At 36.2% G+C, this 20,488-nt stretch overlaps 1 protein-coding gene across 1 annotated transcript in view; it reads left to right on the forward strand.

Moving 5' to 3' along the window:
• Positions 1-577: 577 nt before the first annotated feature.
• Positions 578-20,488, forward strand: part of LOC131992175 (zinc finger SWIM domain-containing protein 6) — a 77,279-nt gene continuing 57,368 nt past the window's right edge. Inside the window, exon 1 of the mRNA XM_059357657.1 lies at positions 578-1,258. Coding sequence (XP_059213640.1) covers positions 826-1,258 — 433 coding nt within the window. The 5' untranslated portion in view covers positions 578-825. The remainder of the gene's footprint in view (positions 1,259-20,488) is intronic.

The raw sequence follows: 20,488 nt of genomic DNA on the forward strand, positions 1-20,488 counted from the left end.
TTGTAGAAAGGAAAATTCTAAATTTTAAAAATAGTCTATAAACATAAATGGCACACTGTGTGAAAGTCCCTATGATTGCACTTTTAACTAGCTTTCTCAGCTTGTCTATATATGATATATAAATAAAATTATTACAATATAAAACATGCGAAATAGATGGACTCCAGAGGATTAACAGCCATGCGGGAATACATATATAATAATAATAATAATAATAATACATCCACTCTTCTTTTAAAAAAATTAAAAGTATTAAAGCTGCCAGGAACCCAAAATACAAACAAAACTCACAGGTTTCTATGGAAATGTATTTTTAATTTTTCTTTTTTTTACTATTTATACACACAAAAACAGCATAAAACTGCAAAAATTAAAAATTAAAAAAACAATAAAACTAGTAGTAATTCAATAGTAATTCATTGTAGAAAGGAAAATTCTAATTTTAAAAAAGGTCTATAAACATAAATGGCACACTGCATGATTGCACTTTTAACTCGCTTTCTCAACTTGTCTATATATGATATATATAAATAAAATTATTACAATATAAAACATGCGTAATAGATGGACTCCAGAGGATTAACGGCCGTGCGGGAATTCCGCCATCCGGTCCTTTTTTAGCCCGGCGCTAAGCGGACAGGCCCCGCCTCTCTTCATTTGTCAACAAAGGGGCCTGACAAGCCGGGAGAAGCCCCGCCCCCATTATTCCATAAAAGGATCGTCTGACCATATACGGCCAGCCACCGGGCCGTGGTGACTCTTCCCTTCCCCATCCCGTTCATATGCTGCGTTGACTTCCTCCGTCGCCGTTAAAGCGGAGCTATCATGGCGGAGCGCGTACAGCAGCCCCCAGCCAAGCGGCTCTGCTGTAGACCGGGATACAATGCGGCGTGCAGGCAAGGCCAGCGGGCCGCGGGGGCGCCGTGTGGCGGCTCCGGAGCCACCCAGGGCGGCTCGAGCAAGACCCAGAACCCGGAGACCCTGCTGGACATCGCGGCGCGGAAAGTCGCGGAGAAGTGGCCGTTTCAAAGGGTCGAGGAGCGCTTCGAGCGGATCCCGGAGCCCGTGCAGAGACGGATCGTTTACTGGTCTTTCCCGAGGAGCGAGCGGGAGATCTGCATGTACTCGTCGTTCAACACCGGCGGCGAGGAGATCGGAAGTAGCGGCAGCGGGGAGAGCGGCGACGAAACGCGGCTGCCTTTCCGACGCGGCATCGCTCTGCTGGAGAGCGGCTGCGTGGACAACGTGCTGCAAGTCGGTGAGTGATGAGACGGGAAATGCAACTACAAATGCAACCCCTTATAATAATAAATCATGCAGAAAACATAAAAAATACCCACATTAATGATTATATGTGAGAATATCGAGTGATTCAGGGAGAAAAAGTGTCCGGGTTTGACAACAAAGGGTGAAGCGGTCAGGCTCTACAATGGGGCTTTAAATCTGCTGTGTGCATGAATGGGAATGTGTGACTGGGGCATTTAAATCCTGTTTTTGCTTGGGGGCAGTTTGAATGTGAAATGTAGGGTACAAAGCCTGAAAAATCCCCTAATTGCGTTGAAAATCAAGCTGTGGCTTTGACAAAAGAGGGATCCCCACATTTTCACATGTATACACCAGCAGACTTGGTTTAGAAACTTCAACAGAATGAGAATAAATAAGCACATCTCTTGTCTGCTGATGGGGTTTTTTTTAGAGGCGTTAATAAATTAGGCTAATGTATGACACAAAAAGTAAGATTTCTGAAGCTGGTTTGCCTCTGACAGCCTCCTATAAGACCAGTAATCATGCAAAAGTGCTTTATATATCCTTAATCTCACTATTATTTTAAATTATCTGCTTTTTCAAAAGCATTTCAATGCAGTAAAGCTATTTTTATTCATATTATCACAGTGCCTTGCTATATCTCACACGACGTAAGAGTTTTCATGCTCAGAAACCCAGTCTGACCTTTTTAAAAATAATATTTTAATGATTACATAAAAGTATTGAGTAATAAGGGAAGTGCTCAGTGTTGGGTTGGGTGTCAACTGACACACATTACATTTGAATGAGTTGTTCTGTGTGCGGTACAGTTCACATGCTTGTTTATGCACGTTGTGTCTTTGTCAGCTTACATATTTGTTTGATCAGCGCACACATTGTGTAGCTAATAAATGTGAAGTACTGAGTTGGAGAGCAGTCAAATATGCAGTCTCACATTATCGCTGTTATATATTTAGATCGAGTGTCTACAGAGTGTTGTTACTGGAATGTTTAAGCAGAATAACCATTACAGAAGTGAATGTGCTCTCTTTCCAAACGGCAACTATGACAGTAGAGCATTTACTGTATGTGAGCTGGTTTAAAACCCACTGAAAGGAGAATTTTTTTCAGAGTGAAACAGGAACAGACACCTGTGTGCTGAACTGACAGCTGCTTGTGCATGACAACTTTACTCCACCACAAGCAGCACAAATCAGACACTTTCTATTCGTTTTTATTTAGTTGTATATTTCTTTTTAATGTGCTTTGGCCCCTTCTTTGAGATTTTAATTACCCAGCACACATATCAAATGCCCAGCATTCCTATTGTGAGTTTGGCACTTTGTTCCTATTTTCATGTTCATTTGTGTCTTTCAAGCTTCCTGTCGCCTCCAAAAGGAAGGCAAACAAAAGCATCTTTTCACTACCTTGTTAAGTAGAAGAGATTTGGAAAGGAGGAAGCGTATTGAGCACAACGATTCATTTTAAAAGGGACCATGATTCACACCAGTTTGCAGCCAATTGGTTCGGGTTTGTGTCTTTGTGCGTGTTTGTAGTCGACAACAGAGGACGGCTCTGGCTGCAGCAGACACGCTGTTGAAGTTGAAGGGCTGGTTTTTTAGTTTGCAGGCTTTGTCAGGACATGGTCCTCCCAGAGTCTTTGATTGTGTCTGTCACCTGTGAGTCCCCCAGATTCAGGACACCTAATTCCCAGTGAGCGTTGAGGACTGTAATCCCATTACTCTGCATGGTTAATTTGAATTGTAATGCAATCTGAACACTTGAGTTGCTGCGTGACATGTCCCTCTTCCCCCCCACTTTCATATGCATGTGGGCTTTGTGAGGGGCCACAGGGAATACACACTAACAACACACACCAGCCTCTGTCCTGCCAAAATAAGAGCCCGTTATATTCCCAGATATTGGGAAATGTTTCTGCAGGGCGGAAACAGAATCTGGCTTGTTATTCCAATGCGTGAGGGGGGGGGGGTTTGATTCGGCATGCTTGCAAAGAGGAATAACAGTAGTGCACACACACTGGGAGGGTTTCTTTCTTGGCTGATTGCACCCCAGCCTGGAATTTGCTAGAAAAATAGAGCCAAGAAGTGATAAATAAAAGATGTAATCTCCCCACGTGTGGGCTGTACCAGAGGAGGGAGGTTTTTTCTCGCAGCAGACCTTGAGGAAATGAATTGGCACACATTTGCTGTGGACCCCTCGTACTCCGCAACAAATCTTCACTGCTAATCAGCGCAAAGATAAAGAAAAGCTATTTTTTTTTCCTTACAAGAGCAAATACTGCAGCTTCTTGAGTTTAGGCTTGAGGGCTACTTTATTCCCCTGCTTGTAGCCAATATCATAGTTGGTGGTGGTGTTATTGAGCTGCGAGGTGACGACCAGCACCGGAGAAATAACTGAAGTGTGCTGCTATTCCAAATACACTCTAGGCTTAAGGCAATTTAATACCAAACAATAATAAAAGTCTCTAGAGCTGAAATAAGCCGACTATTTTGACAAGCAGTTACCCATTTAATAATTTGATGGTTTCAGTTTCTCACTGAGAATTTCCTCCTTGTCTTCCGTTAGAGTAAATTGATTTGTTGGCGGTTCGGTGTGTTGATTGGACCAAAAAAAAGCAATTTCAAGACATCACCTTGGACTCAGAGACACAATTATCAGTTGTTGTTTTGTTTAAATCAGTAGTTCTCAACCTTTTTGAGTCGCGGCCCCCAATTTAACATGCATGTTGTCCGCGACAAATTGACCACAAAAAGATCAAAAAAGCCACAAATTGACCACAAAAAGATCAAAAGAGACACAAAATGACCACAAAAAGATCAAAAGAGACACAAAATGACCCAAAAAGAAACAAAATTACCAAAAGAGACACAAAATGACAAAAAAAAGACACAAAGTTACCAAAAAAAGGAAACAAAATGATCAAAAAAGACACAAATTGACCACATAATAATTAAAGAAGACACAAAATGACAAAAAAAAGAGACTAAAACACATTAAGACATGAACACTTTAACACAGTGGAGACAGAGCTGACTTCCAAAATGATTTGGCGACCCCCAGAAATCATGAACTCATGAACATTATCCTCAGATTTTCATAAATGAATCGAATCTTTGGCTGCAGCCTTAAATAATTTAGTGTTTGTATCAGCTTGTTAACATGATTCAACTAAAAAAATCATTAGAACACACATTAAAAACACTGAAAAAAAGGCAGATTCAGGTTTGCAGTTTCAGTTATTGCTGCATTTGCAATACAGCACAATCATTTCTTCATAACTAGTCATTAATTGTTGCAATGCTTGCCCACAGTAACTTAATTGCCTTTAACATTTCATTGAGCTTCTAATTAAAAGTAGGAAAGTGAAAGTCACAGCTCTCGTACATAAAATTTAAAGACCTTTTACTGATTAATGCATAAAAAACAATCAAATCAGCTGTTTTTAAAATGTAAATGCAATCAATGTTAAGAGTGCATGCACTAAAGTATTGTCAGCTAATAAAACATGAGGCCGAGGTCCAACACAAACTAGATTTTCACTTAACAAAGACTTCTTACTGAGACCGATTCACCATCTTTCTCTTTTAAACCCACAGAGAAGATGAGTTCCTCTGGTCTCAAGTCATTTTGCATTTTGCAGTTGAGTTTCATGCAGAGAAGCAGCTGAGAATATGAAATCCTTTTGTTAAATTAATTTTGCATTCAGGGTTATAAAGCACATATACACCCTGTGTGCAAAAAAATAAGCTTTCTTCAAAGATTTATGTATTTACAGGCAAAAAAAAAAATCCCAAAACAATGAATTAACCCATAAGAACCCAGAACCAGTTATCCTTAAAGGACGTGTTCTATAAGAGGACCACATAGAACACATTTCTGATGTTTAAAAAAAAAAAAAATACTACCCCTAAATGTCAAAGATCTGTGATGTGACATATATATGTTACAATGGGCTTTTATGGCATTTATGTTTATATTATTTATTTAAAAATAAAATAAAAACTAGACACATTTTCTGCTTACAGAGACACAAATTTGCCTTTTTCTTTTGCATCTCCACAACATTTTATCAAACTTGTGACTTTAATTTGTTTAGGAAATATGGTCAGAACAAGTTAATGAGTTAAGGTGAAGCATAAAGCTGAATATGGGAGATTCTAGAAGACTTAAAATGTTTGTTACACCCGTGTCACCGTGGGTTCTTATGGGTTAAAAAGAAAAGCGACTTGGCCTGGGGTAAGGAAATGTCCTTCCATAATACAGCTTTGGTCACCACAAACATCACTTGACTTACCTCAAATAAAAACCCACTATTTTTAAGTAAATTTTCTCTAAGAACAGCTAAATATAGTGCCAGAAGCTAGAGCTGTAGACAAGGTGCCATTTATCAGTTTTTACGACAACTATTTGAAATTCAGAACAAGTTTCAGTTTTAATAAGGAACACTTTTTTGCAAACATTGTCCCTAATTGTGCTGTGATACTTTACTGGAGTCTTCAAGAACGTATGATGACACTAAATTAAAAGTTTAGAGATGAAACATGCAGGAAAAAATGGTGAAATGTTTGCTTGTTTCAGGAAATTGAGCCAGTAGTTTTTCTGTAATCCTGCTGACCGACAAACAACTTAATCAAAGCAAAACCATGTTGACGGTGGTAATTAATAAGGAAGCGAGCAAATGTTTCCTGGTGCATTCACTGACTTATATGAAACAAAATTGAGTCCAATACAAGAGACTTTATAGTAACGTCCTTCTAATGACAATGTTAGGATGCTAATGTTAAGAAGATTTAATGTTCATTATTATTAATGTTTATACTATCGTCTATCCCAGTAGTTCTCAACCTTTTTGAGTCGCGACTCCCAATTTAACATGCATGTTGTCCGCGACCCCCGCTCACTGAACACAATCTCACACGCACAGTTCAGATCACCCAAAAAAGACAGAAAATGATCAGAAAAGACACAAAATGACCAAAAAACCCCCACAAAATGACCAGTAAAGACACAAAATGACCAAAAAATGAAACAAAATGACCAAAAAAACCCACAAAATGACCAGAAGAGACACAAAATTACCAAAAAATGAAACAAAATGATCAAAAAAAGACAGAAAATTATCAAAAAAGACAGAAAATGACCAACATAAGACAGAAAATGACCAAAAAAGACACAAAATGACCAGAAAAGACACAAAATGACCTAAAAAATCCACAAAATGACCAAAAAAATCCACAAAATGACCAAAAAAGACACAAAATGACCAAAAAATGAAACAAAATGACCAAAAAAGACACAAATTGACCACAAAATGATAAAAAAAAAGACACAGAATGATCAAAAAAGACACAAAAACACAAAATGACAAACAAAAAAACCCACAAAATGACCAAAAAAAGACATTAAGTGACCAAAAACAATTGGGGTCCCGACCCCAAGGTTGAGAATAGCTGGTCTATCCAATAGTTTTTCAGATATTTCAGTCAAAATTCATAAATATGAATATCACGGTGGCACTAAAGGAAAAGTTATCAAAATCAGTAGGGTTCATCGTCTGGGGAACATGAATGTTAAAACGTAGTGGCCATTTATGACAAAGTTGTTGACTTATTTCAACCTTAACCAAACCATTAGCTCAATGGGAATTACCATCCCATCAGCCAAAAAAACTGCATTTCATAACAACACTTCTCGTATTTTCTCGCCAAAACAAAATTCCAGTATTGTGGCCAGTTTACGGACAAACTGCTGGATTGCAAAAGTATTCATGAATAAGCAGCATTTCATAGATTGCAACACTAAAAAAGGTCAGAAGTCTCCTGATCTCTGGATCCAATGAATGGCTGCCTCTAAAACAGAGGTGTCAAACTCTGGCCCGTGGGCCAAATTTGGCCCGCAGTATAATTATATTTGGCCCGCGAGGAAATACAACTGAGCAACAATTAAAGTTGTCTTTATGCACTTTTTCTTGCTAGTCCAAGGCTTGAATGGCTGCACATTCATTGAAGGATATTATTATTAGTCATTTGGTTTATTATTGTTATTTTATTCTTACATTTATTTTTAGCCTGTGGAAAAAGATTACTGTTAAATTTAAAGAAGGCCGCATATAAAATAAAGGGACATACGATTTTTATTTAAATTTTATTGAAGAAATGAATGCCGTTGATGTGTTTGTTTGTTTTATTTGATATTCGATTTTGCATGTTTGCAATATTAAGTTATATCAAGCTTTGCTTGTTCCATTTCGTTTGAACTTGTTTAGGTCAATTTTTTCGATAAATATCAATGTTGGCCCGCGACTTTGTCCAAGTTTTACATTTTGGCCCACTGTGTATTTGAGTTTGACACCCCTGGTCTAAAAGCTTCATTGTAAACATGACGTGGCCTCAAACGCACCAGTGCATGTTGCGGTGTATGTTTGAAGTGAAGTATAGGCTTAGCTACATGTTAAAGTATAGGCTGCAGTGTTTGTGTGTGCACTGAGCATGGTTATCTGCACCGCCTGCTCAAAACAACTTCAAAATGGAGGGTGAAAAAAAAATCAAAGATGTAAACTCATGAGTACATTTACCTGAGTGAAGATGGCTTCTATAAATGGTGGGAAAACATGTGCTGTAATGTGTTTACTGGTGTTATTAGGTCACATTTAAGCTGCTTGGCCTCTGCAGAAGGTCAAGTTCATACCTTTAAACACTCCAGAGGCCTTTTCTCTTCTCTCATCTCATGCTAATGTGCTTCCATCTTCTAGTTTGAGGTCAAAGGTCGTTAAAACGTCAATGCTGTTAGCATGCAGTGTTTGTTAATGATGTTATTGTGCAAATCCATCTCTTAAAGGAACTGGACTTAGACGTGTTATTATGCTCATTATTGATACATTTGCAGATTATTTTCTTGATTCTTTGAATGTTTTGGTCTATAAAATATGTTTATTTTGTCCAATCGACAGGCCAGAAGCCAGTATTTTCAGTTTACATGCAAGAAAGACAAAGAAAACATTCATATAATCACGTATGAGAAACTTAACCTGTACATGTTCTCGTGTTTTGGATTTAAAAACAACATATTGCTTTTCCCTCTGAAGTGTTTCTATCAACTACTTGCTTCCTCAGTGATCAGAACATGGTGTTTTGTTGATGTACCATTATTTATTCACCTAAAAGAAAGGGTTTTTTTCAGGCAAAAACATCTTAGTGAGGTGCCACAATTTGCTTTAAAAACCGTCCTCCTCGTTGAAGTCATAATGGTGACGTATTTCCAGGGACTGTCCTATAAATCTGCTTAGAAATCCTAAAAAAAGACACTCCTTATAACTCCAGAATTTGCCAAGAATCATCACATTTTCAACCTTTCTTCCGTATCACAGTAATCCAGTGATAGTTGTCGGTTCATCCACTGCAGACAGGATCTGCTAATAGTTAATTCAGCATGCTTTTAATTTGAAATGACCAAAAAAGACAGAAAATGACAAACAAAAGACACAAAATGACCAAAAAAAAACACAAAATGACCAAAAAAACCCACAAAATGACAAAAAAATATACAAAATGACAAAAAAGACACAAAATGACCAAGAAAGACACAAAATGACCAAAAAAAGACAAAAATGACCAAAAAAAGACACAAAATAAGACACAAAATGACAAAAAAAGGACACAAAATTAACAAAAAATGACCAAAAAAGGCACGAATTGACCACAAAATGACCAAAGAAAGACACAAAATTAACAAAAAAGACACAAAATGACTAAAAAAAGACACAGAATTACCAAAAAAAGACACAAAATGACCAGAAAAGACACAAAATGACCAAAAAATGAAACAAAATGACCAAAAAAGACACAAATTGACCACAAAATGATCAAAAAAAGACACAGAATGACCAAAAAAGACACAAAAACACAAATATAGATCAAACTTGTATCCGTTTATTCTCTTGAAAGTAGACTAGATTTACAACCAATGAAACGTCTCCATGGCAACACTATAGTTCCTGTTTATAACCCCCGAAACCCCCAAATTATGGGAACTGTAGTTCCAAAAGTAAAAGCATACATTTTCTGTCTGAGGGAGATTTGTGTGTGTGATTGTTTGCACAAGCCTACCAATTAAAACTCAGCTGCCCCTGAAACGCTTATAACTGAGTTTACGTCAACATTACTGTCATTTTGTACACTGAAGTGCAGAATTTGAGAGTCGCTCCTCAAGTCTGTCACCGTCCTGTTGCTGCAGGGACAGATGGCCTACGGGGACCGAGACTCTCGCTGCAGTCTGTGGATTCTGAGGCTACCGAGTGTTGTGTATCTGTAGTTTTTCACGGGCATTCTGCTCTGTTTCTGAGCTCAGACGCTGGTTTGGTTCTGCTGGCAGCGCCGACAAACTGTCACCACACAGTGAAATCTCTCCGCGTCCCTCCGATGCACTTCTGTCATCCGTGGAATGAGGCCGAGCGCCGCTAAGATCTCTGCCAGGACGCTCTGGCTCGCTGTTGTTGTGTTCTTGTAGTGTTGGAAGTACTCGAGTGCTTAAGTAAAAGTACAAATACCACAATCTAAAGCAGGGGTCTCAAACTCTGGCCCGTGGGCCAAATTTGGCCCGCAGTGTAATTTTATTTGGCCCGCGAGGCAATACCAAATTATTATATAATTATTGTACTATAAAAGCTGACCCGCCGGTATTATACGCCGCATTTACCGCTAATACTAGATTTATTATTGTTATTTTATTTTTAAATGTATTAACCTGTTGAAAAAGTTTATTTTGATATTTAAATCAGAAGGATGCAAATAGAAAAGAGGCATACGATTTTTTATTTAATTTTTATTTAATAAATTAATGACATTGATGTGTTTTTTATTTTAAATTTGATTTTGCATGTCTGCACTATTTAGTTATATATTGTATGTTTATAAGCGTTGCTGGTTCCATATTTAATGTTAAAGCAAAACATGTTTGGTATATATTAAAAGGTTTATTTGTTCAATGTTGGCCCGCGATTTTATTCAAGTTTTACATTTTGGCCCATTGTGTATTTGAGTTTGACACCCCTGGTCTAAACAGTTATACATTCAAAATCCTACTTCGGTACAAGTTTTATCAACTAAATGTCCTTTAAGTATCAAAGTACAAGGACTCATTCTGCAGTAAAATGACTGTGTGTGAGTAATATCTGATTCTATGTGACATTATTAGATTAATACTGATGCATCAGTGTCACAGCAGCATTTTACTGTTGAAGTTGCTTGAGGTGGAGCTAATTTAAACTATTTAACCCATTGAAGCCTGGAAAGTGGATACGTCGTTTTGTAGTATTTGTATAAGCTCTCAAATACTTTTTGAATGTCATTTCTATCTGCTACAGAGGCTGAAAAATCTATTATTTAGTAGAAGCATTGACACTTCTGTTGAATTTCCAGAAAAACTTCAGGTTTTAGGGGCTGATTTTAAAATCGCCCAGAGGTTTTACAGGAAGTTTTAGGCGTCAATGGGTTAATATACAGTTGGCTAGTTTAATCCAGAGTTTCCCAATCTAGGGGTTACAGAAAAGTCTGGGGGGTCATGAGATGATTAATGGGGAAGGAGAGGAGAAGAAACACAGTTCTGATACACAAATCTGCATTTAATTAAGATTATTTTTCTCTCTCACCTTTGCTTTTCTGTCAAATGTTAGAGGATTTAACTTTTTCGGGTCTTTTCACTTAAATGAAACCATGAGAGGTTTAGAGGAGACGTCCTTCAGCTGGAACTGAAAACAACTCGTAGCCACCTGAAACTTGACAAGCTCTTCAGCTGCTAAATACTCGATGTGCAGACTAACTACAGAGTGTCTAACTACGTCTGCAAAGAGACTTTTACATTCTATAAAGATATTGGTCAGTGAAATCTCTGATATTGTGGTTCACGACATATTTATACACTTGCCTGCTTAACTCAGCAGACTGTATTGAATTAAACTTGAGCTAAGCATATCAAAGCACTATTGGTGTTATCTCTCTCTCACACACACACACACACACACACACACGGTGTTGCATACATGAAGCCTGAGGCCTTTCTGTGTACACTGATTACTGCCGGCTCGCTCTCTCATCTGCAATTTTATGAAGAATCAATGAATCGGCGCACACCTATTGAATGATGCAAAGCTTTGTAAGTATGCTGAGAGGGAGAGAGCGCACACACACACACACACACACACACACATTTAGCCTTGCAGGTTGTTGATCAGCATTAATGGTGTATGCATCGCACCTCAATATGCTTCTGCTCTGCAAGATCAATTTTTATTAGACGACATCGGGCGCACGCTTTGAAACCAACGATCGGCTGCATTTCACTGAGACCGCTCTTTGGTAAAACCTGACGTTTCTGAAAAATGGGTTTACACTACAGCAACTACAGCAGCCATACTCGTATAAAATTAAGCATGACGGAGGCGCTCGACGTAAACGTCCCACACCGGAGTCAGTCTGTCGGTGCCGGCTGCAGTCTCAGTTATTTTCCAGAATCTAGCAAAGTTTTTCCTTTCTGCTTCTACGTGGAAAGAAGAAGCTTTTTTTTATTTTTTTTATTAATTTAGACAAAACACAACACAAATCACCAATGGACAAACACAGAGAAAAACAAAACAAAAAACACAACAACAACAAAATCACAAAACCAACCCAAATAAATAAACACAACCACAATAATAAACAAGAACCTTAACACATCAAAACTAAACAAGACACAAACAAACATCAGACATAATTACCACATAAAACATACAGTATATCAGTAAACTTGATAACCTAAGAGAAAATAATAATAATAAAGGGTTATGTTAAATGCCAGCCTTCCACGTCCAACATCACCATTCTTATTCGCAATATAACCTTCCAAAACAAAATAACTTTTAATAAGCATCCTAAATTGATTAATATTCAAAGAATCTGCATTGACAGCTTTAAAAAATAAATATTTTCCCCAACAAGATAATTAAATTAATAATATAACTGCGAAGAAAGAAAGAAGGAAAGAAGAAGCTTAATAATTACATTTAAAACATGTTTCATTTTTCAGTGGAGTTGAAGACTTGAAGTGTCTATATTTTAAGTTATTATTAAAAAAACAATATCAATAATGCGTTTATCCATCATTCCAAATATCTGGACTCCTGAAGACTTAAATCTTTAAAAACAGATCTCTAAAATATATTTATTTAGCCTTTTCTTCTCGCAATTGTTACTCAAACAAAAGAAAGCAGTGCATTTGTTGGGGACTATTTTCAGCAGCGGATTAACCCACATTTTGTGCTCTAGTGAGTATTTGTGGTAGCAGGATGGTGTGTGAGTCAGAATAAACTACAGTGTGTGTGTGTGTGTGTGTGTGTGTTTATAATAGTTTTTGGATAACGATGGTGCAGAAGAAGAAGATATATTTGGCTGCTCCACATTATTAGGATCAGTTTCTTTTTACTTTAGTTTTTTTCATGGTATTTATTGACAAGAGGAGTAACACTATACTATGCAATATTATTAATTAAATCTAATTACGTTACACGTTGAGTTAATAACAACTTAACAATTAAAAACGGACTAATTCTATTGTGTTGGATTCATTCAAAATTCTCTTGATTTAGAATTACATACACATAAAGATTATATTTAATGTGATCAAAATAAGTAGATTCCATCTCAGACATTTTTATATTAAAGTTACTTAAACAACTGCCTCAAAATCAAGGACGCATTTATATTTAATACATTTTATCAAATATATTAAGTAAAAAAAAAAGACAAAAAAATGTAAAATTTGGATGAACTTAATTTTTTCGAGCTAAATAATATAAGACTGTCATAATTCTGACAATATATGTTGAAATGACATGTATTTTATAAATGGAGTTAAATAACATAATTCCTATTAAAATATGCTTAAATAATATATGTAACAAATCACTTTTTTCAGTGTATTTCATCCATAAAGGTTGGTTCGTAGTTAAAATGAGCTCCTAGTCTTCCACCAGCTGCTCCAGACTGGTTTAGCTCTCTTTCCACATCCGTCCACGTCTCCCTGATCTGTATTCCTCCGCCGTATCCTTCATCATTAACCTTCAACTCGAGGGAGAGGAGAGGCGGCGGAGCAGGAGCTGGAGGAGGAGGAGCAGGGAGGTGGAGGAGGAGCAGGGAGGTGGAGGAGGAGGAGGAGCTAGTTTACCTCCGTCTGCACCCAGTCACACCCGTGGATCTGTTCTTATCTTACTTCTTGGATGCGTCATTAGAACGTTAAAAGCTGGTGAAGATGCACGCAGGTCTGCATGTAGTTTCCTGTTCAATTAATAATTTGCATTAAATTACATAAAATGTTAAGACTTGGTGAAAAATGTCCATCACCACTTTATAAAGCCCAAGGTGACATCTACACATATGTGATGTCCAACTCAAGTCTTTAGAAAAACCCCAAATAATCAGGTTTAGACCTGTGTAGTGGCAATTTTGTCCGAAAAAATAACAAAATTAAACTTAAAACAAACTTAATCAAAATGCCACTGATGCACCATGAGCGTGTGGTGTACGCAGGCAAAGAAGGTGAAGTCCATGCATGATTGATAGTTCCAAAGGTTTATTTTAAAATATATAATATGTAAACTAAATATGCTAAACAATAATAATGATTAAACTAAACAATTAACTAGCAAAACAAAATATTATCAAAATAAACAAACGTCTAGAATAATCAAACAACACTCATTGTTAATAATAAACTAAACAGACAACTAAATACTAACAAGAACTAAATAGCTCCAACAACCTGTAACAATTAGATCAACAGAAACTTTCATAATCAATTAATAGTTTGTCTTTTTTTCAAGCAAAAATTGCAAACCCTTTGCATCATTTTTGCAAAATTGCCTAATTTCTCTTCATATATGACTATGAAGGGCTTTTCTCTGGGTTTTTTTGGACTGTTGGTTGAATAAAACATGCATGAGGCAGGGGAAATTATAACAAGCATTTTTTCACCGCTTTCATGGACAAAACAATCAATCAATAAGGAAAGTGACTGTTTGTTAGTTGCAGCTATATTTGGGTATACTATCACAGAAAATAAAGAAAAGCAGCAGAGCCACACAACTTAGAATCTGGAGTTGAGAAATGTTTTGATTGTCTGTAGATCGACTAATTCAGCTATTCTCAACCTTGGGGTCGGGACCCCAATTGGGGTCACGAGATGATTTCTGGGGGTCGCCAAATCATTTTGGAAGTCAGCTCTGTCTCCACTGTGTTAAAGTGTTCATGTGTTTTAGTCTTTTTGGTCACTTAATGTCTTTTTTTGGCCATTTTGTGTCTTTTTTTTATCATTTTGTCGTCAATTTTTGTCTTTTTTGGTCATTTTGTTTTCCTTTTTTGACATTTTGTGTCTTTTTTTGGTCAATTTGTGTCTTTTTTGGTCAATTTGTGTCTTTTCTTTGGTCATTTTGTGTCTTTTTTGGTCAATTTGTGTCTTTTTTGGTCATTTTGTGTCTTTTTTTGGTCAATTTGTGTCTTTTTTGGTCAATTTGTGTCTTTTTTGATCATTTTGTGGTCCATTCGTGTCTTTTTTGGTCATTTTGTTTCCTTTATTTGGTCATTTTGTTTCTTTTTTGGGTGATCTGAACTGTGTGTGTGAGATTGTGTTCAGTGAGTGGGGGTCACAGACAACATGCATGTTAAATTGGGGGTCGCCACTCAAAAAGGTTGAGAACTACTGGACTAATTAGCTGCGTGATAGTTTCAGATATAGATCCAGAGGAGACTGAGGGATGGTCTCTTTCTTCGGGGTATCTGGGGAGTTTTAACTGTCTCAGCAAGTCGAAGCCTGCCGTGTCCTGCCTCGTGGGGACGCCGGGCCTCTCGGGGTGGTCTCTGAAGAGGAGCGCCCTTCGGACCTCTCAGCTCTGCAAACAGCGCTTGAGTTAATAACAGAAGAAACGCTTTGAGCATTTCAAACATATTAGCACCGCTCACGGTTTCCTCTAGGTCGTCATCGACTAACTGCCTGTTTTTGATCTTTTTTATTCTCATGAAAAAAAGAGGCTGAAGTCACAAAGAGAGAAAATGAAAATAACTGTCTGCTTTAGCAGCTCTGCAGAGCGAACAAGAAGCTTTTGTCTCTGCAGAGCGTGAAACAGAAGCTGCTTATGAGCAATGCTTACCTTTTTAATGGGAACTTAAAGGTGTCATCCATCAGAGGCTGTTAGCTTCTAGCTCCCAGCCACAGCAGCTTAATGAAGACTGATGGTCCTCTCTGCTCCTCACACAGACACATCAGAGCAGTCCAAGCCCAACTTAAATTAAAAATCTGTTTGTTTTGACGTGTACTTTTTTGCTCAAAATTGTTATTTAAAAAAAAAAGAATAAGTTGAAACTGGCCGTAGGGTTGCACATTATATCATTTTTAAAATCATCATGGCTATGTCATCTCTTGCGTTTGAGTTATTGGTGTCTTTTTTGCGTTCTGTTCCATTTTTTTATTCAAAATAAATAATAATGTGTGGCGTATCATGCAGCCTTTACATGCACTACAGATTTTTGTGGATACAACTTGTGAACACAGAAATTGACATACCATCACCTTTTAATAGAATAGAACTTTATTGTCATTGCACAAGACAACAAAATTTTGTTTAGAGCAGTCCTCCTCCAGTTGCACAGTACAAAATATTGATATTTATATCAATATAGAAAAATACTTCAAACAAAACAACATTATCAACACTGTATAAATAAAATGTATATCTAAGTAACAATGTTTTAAAAAGTCCAAGTCCTTAAGTGCAATAGGGCAATAGTGCAATCATGTGTTGTTAAGTTGATTTAACTAATTTGTCGCTTATTTAACCCTCAGTTTGGACACAGCATTCAAAATAAAAATATCTTTCCACATTAGCTAAATTCTTAGCTAACTCACCATGTGGCTAATTTCACATTGTATAATGTATAATGGATTATGTCTCTTTATAATACCGTAAAAAGGTTTGTTTCCATCTCCATATAACAGCCTGAGTAATTAACACCCATATTTCCCATTTATTCCCATTATTTCCCAATAATTTCCATTCATTCCTAGAGAAAGTTTACACCTTGAATATTCCCAGAATTTTGCAACACTCCTCCCTGCTGCATGTGAACTTGCTCTGCCAGATAACGCTCCTGCCATCTGCATCCAGTTTCTATACGCCTGTTCCTGTTTGGGCCCATGCAGGCAGAGAAACCATCCCAGTGTTAGCTTAGCCAAATCTACTAAGAGCCCAGACTGTGATTCTTCTCATGTAAACCCATTGACGGTGAAACCACGCTGCTGTCACGGGACCTAAAACATCCACTTCCTGTCTTCTGTTGTGTCTTTACCTGGGGATCTCCTGTCTGCTTTCACTTTATTATTCTGCCTCTTTGCATGCTCTACCTTCTTGTCCAGACATCTTTATATCTGAAACAAGAAGCAAATGATCTCGTTCTCCTGCTCCAACTTGTACACTGTAAAAAATATTTGTAGAAATTACAGTAATACATTGTCAAACTTCATGAGAAGTAGGGCGTACATTTGAAAATTGCGTATCACCGTAGTAGACACTCCTAATTACCGGAAATCAAAGAATAGCACAAAACTTTAACTTTTGCTGTCATAAACTGTAGGAAACACACAGTTTTGCTGTAAAAATATAACATTTTTATGTAAAAGTTATTTACATAAAGATATTTACATTTAAATTTACAGTAGAAAACCCACACTGTAAAAAAGAAAAAGTTGTTTTTACGGTAAAAAACCAGCAGCTGTGGTTTAGCAGAACTTTACCGTAATAAATACGGTAGAACTTTTTTTAATATTACGGTAAAAAAATATTAGCACTGTTGATTTCACGTTTAAGATTGCCATTTTATTCAATTTTTTACTGTATAAATAAAAAGTTTTTCCATCAAAAGAAACACTGTTCTGCCATATAATTGACAAGAAAATAATTAATAAATGATGCATAAATTAAAGATTTTACCATTAAGTATTAAGTAGGTGTTTAATACATTTAACAGTGAGAAAAAGTATTTTCAACAAAATATAAATGCAAAAATTACAGTGATGGCTTGTATATATATAGTATATTTTTGTTACACAGTGCCAGTGAATTTTACAGTAATGTATTTGAAAAAACAAAAGTGTAAAAAATGGCTGATATATACATTTACAGTGTTTCATTGTTACTGAAACTGAATTAACCCGTTTATCATTTTACGGTCTTTTACTGTCATGGTTTAGCAGTTTTTCACCGTAAAATCTAGAGACTTCTTTTACAGTGCACTCACTGTATTTTTTACGGTGAAGTTCTGGCAACCACAGCTGCCGGTATTTTACCGTACATTTGACAGATTATTTTTTACAGTGTAGCTGCAAACCTCCATCACTCGGAGACGTAGCGCTGCTTTCCAGGTGAATGCTCCAGCAGGTACAGCAGGTTGGAGCTGAGACGAGTAAAACCAGGTTTAAAGGAACATCCTGAAACTATTTAACCATGCATCCATTGTCTAAACACTTCCAGGCAAACTTGCACAACTGTATTGCCACATATGAAGAAAGTCCTCAATTTCCTGATAACTTAATGACGACATCAATGATCGTCATTGCAGTTAATCAGCAGTTTTTTTTTTTTAAATGGATGTGTTTGTCACTTTTCAAGCAAAAGTCATCATTAAAGCCATTGGTAACACTTTACAATAACCATCTAAGTCAGTAGTTCTCAACCTTTTTGAGTCGTGACCCCCAATTTAAAATGCATGTTGTCCGTGACCCCCTGCTCACTGAACAGAATCTCACACGCACAGTTCAGATCACCCAAAAAAGAAACAAAATAACCAAAAAAAGTAAACACAATGACCAAAAAGACACAAAATTACCAAAAAAGACACAAAATGACTAAAAAAAAAGACACAAAATGACCAAAAAAAGGAAATAAAATAACAAAAAAGACACAAAATGACCAAAAAAAGGAAACAAAATGACAAAAAAGACACAAATTGACCACAAAATTACCAAAAAAAGACACAAAATGACCAGAAAAGACACAAAATGACTAAAAAAAACACAAAATGACCAAAAAAAGGGAAAAACATGACCAAAAAAGACACAAATTGACACAAAAAAAGACACAAAATGACAGAAAAAAGACACAAAATGACAGAAAAAAGACACAAAATGACTAAAAAAAAACCCACAAAATGACAAAAAAAACCCATTAAGTGACCAAAAAGACTAAAACACATGAACACTTTAACACAGTGGAGACAGAGCTGACTTCCAAAATGATTTGGCGACCCCCAGAAATCATCTCGCGACCCCAATTGGGGTCCCGACCCCAAGGTTGAGAACAGCTGATCTAAGTAATGTTTATAGATGGTTTATAAACCAATTATTATTAACCATTTACAAAATTCTATACATATTTAATCTTTAAATGTTTTCAAGCAATTTCTTAAAGGCATAAGAATCATTTTGAAATCATTTACATACTTAATATGGTGTTTAAAAAGTTATAATGAGTGTAAATCTATTAATAAACTAATAATTATGTTTGTTTATGGTAAAGTAATCTATTTGGCATTTATAAATTATAGTTCAACATTATTACATTTTCTATTCACCATTCTAAATTGCCTATATACGGTTTATAAATGATTATTAAACATTAATAAACCATCTGTTTACCATTTATAAATGGTCTATTTACCATCTATAAGTGATGGTTATTGTAAAGTGTTACCAAGTAAAAGTAAAACACTGTCAAATTATATCAGAAATAGGGCGTGAAATTAAAAATGTAATATCACCGTAGTAGACACTTTTAATTACCGTAAATCAAAGAATAGCTCAAAACTTTTACTTTTTTCTGTCATAAACTTTAGAAAACACAGTTTTGCTGTAAAAAATATTAGATTTTTCATTCCTAACAAAGGACCTAAAATGACCAAAAGAGTCACAAAACGACCAAAAAAAGAGACAGAAAACGACCAAAAGAGACACAAAACCATCAAAAAAGACACAAAATGACCAAAAGAGACACAAAACTATCTAAAAAGACACAAAATGACCAAAAAAAGAGACAGAAAACGACCAAAAGAGACATGAAATTATCAAAAAAAGACACAAAATGACCCAAAAAATACGTAAAATTATCAAATGAGACACAAAATTACCAAAAAGAGACACAATAGGGATAAAATGGCAAGTGATTTTTCAGTCTAAATGACAGATTTAGCTGATATTTACATTTAAATTTACAGTAGAAAACCCACTCACTGTCATTTTTACGGTAAAGTTCTGGCAACCACAGCTGCCAGTATTTTACCGTAAATTAAACAGAATATTTTTTACAGTGTAGCATTCCCCTGTTCCAGCTTTTTTTTTGCTTTTTTCCTTCATCTTATTTGATAATAAAGTGATTATCTCTGGACGTTGAAAAGTTGTCAGCAATATAGAGACATATAAAGGCTTTGGGCTTTCACAACTTATGATGGACTTTGTGCTATTTTGTGCTATTTTATAGACTCATAAAATCCAAAAGCGAATTATCTTTAGGCTACAGATTGCAAAATCTGATTTATCCACACCGCAAACTGTAGCTTGTGCCTGTTAGCACTGCTGATGTAACAGATTTGGAGCTCTGTGATTGGATGATTGGATTTTTCCTGCAGAAATGCACCTCAGGACTCGTGCATAACGTGTCCTCTGTTGTTCTGAAGAACACAGGCTTGTAAATCTAGAAAACCCAGATATTTTCTCACACAATTGTTCATCTTGTGACCTTAAAACCAGGAGAGTTTCATGTCCATGAGAGCTGTACACTGTAAAAAAAATCTGTTTAATTTACGGTAAAATACTGTAAATACAGGCAATACAGCTGTGGTTGCCAGAACTTCACCGTAAAAATTACAGTGAGTGGATTTTCTATTCTAAATTTAAATGTAAATATCAGCAAAAACTGTAATTTAGACTGAAAAATCACTTGCCATTTTATCCCTATTGTGTCTCTTTTTGGTAATTTTGTGTCTCATTTGATAATTTTACGTATTTTTTGGTCATTTTGTGTCTTTTTTTGATAATTTCATGTCTCTTTTGGTCGTTTTCTGTCTTTTTTTTGGTCATTTAGTGTCTTTTTAGATGGTTTTGTGTCTCTTTTGGTCGTTTTCTGTCTCTTTTTTTGGTCGTTTTGTGA

Source organism: Centropristis striata, chromosome 19 (assembly GCF_030273125.1).
Source record: "Centropristis striata isolate RG_2023a ecotype Rhode Island chromosome 19, C.striata_1.0, whole genome shotgun sequence".
Classification (NCBI taxonomy): Eukaryota; Metazoa; Chordata; class Actinopteri; order Perciformes; family Serranidae; genus Centropristis; species Centropristis striata.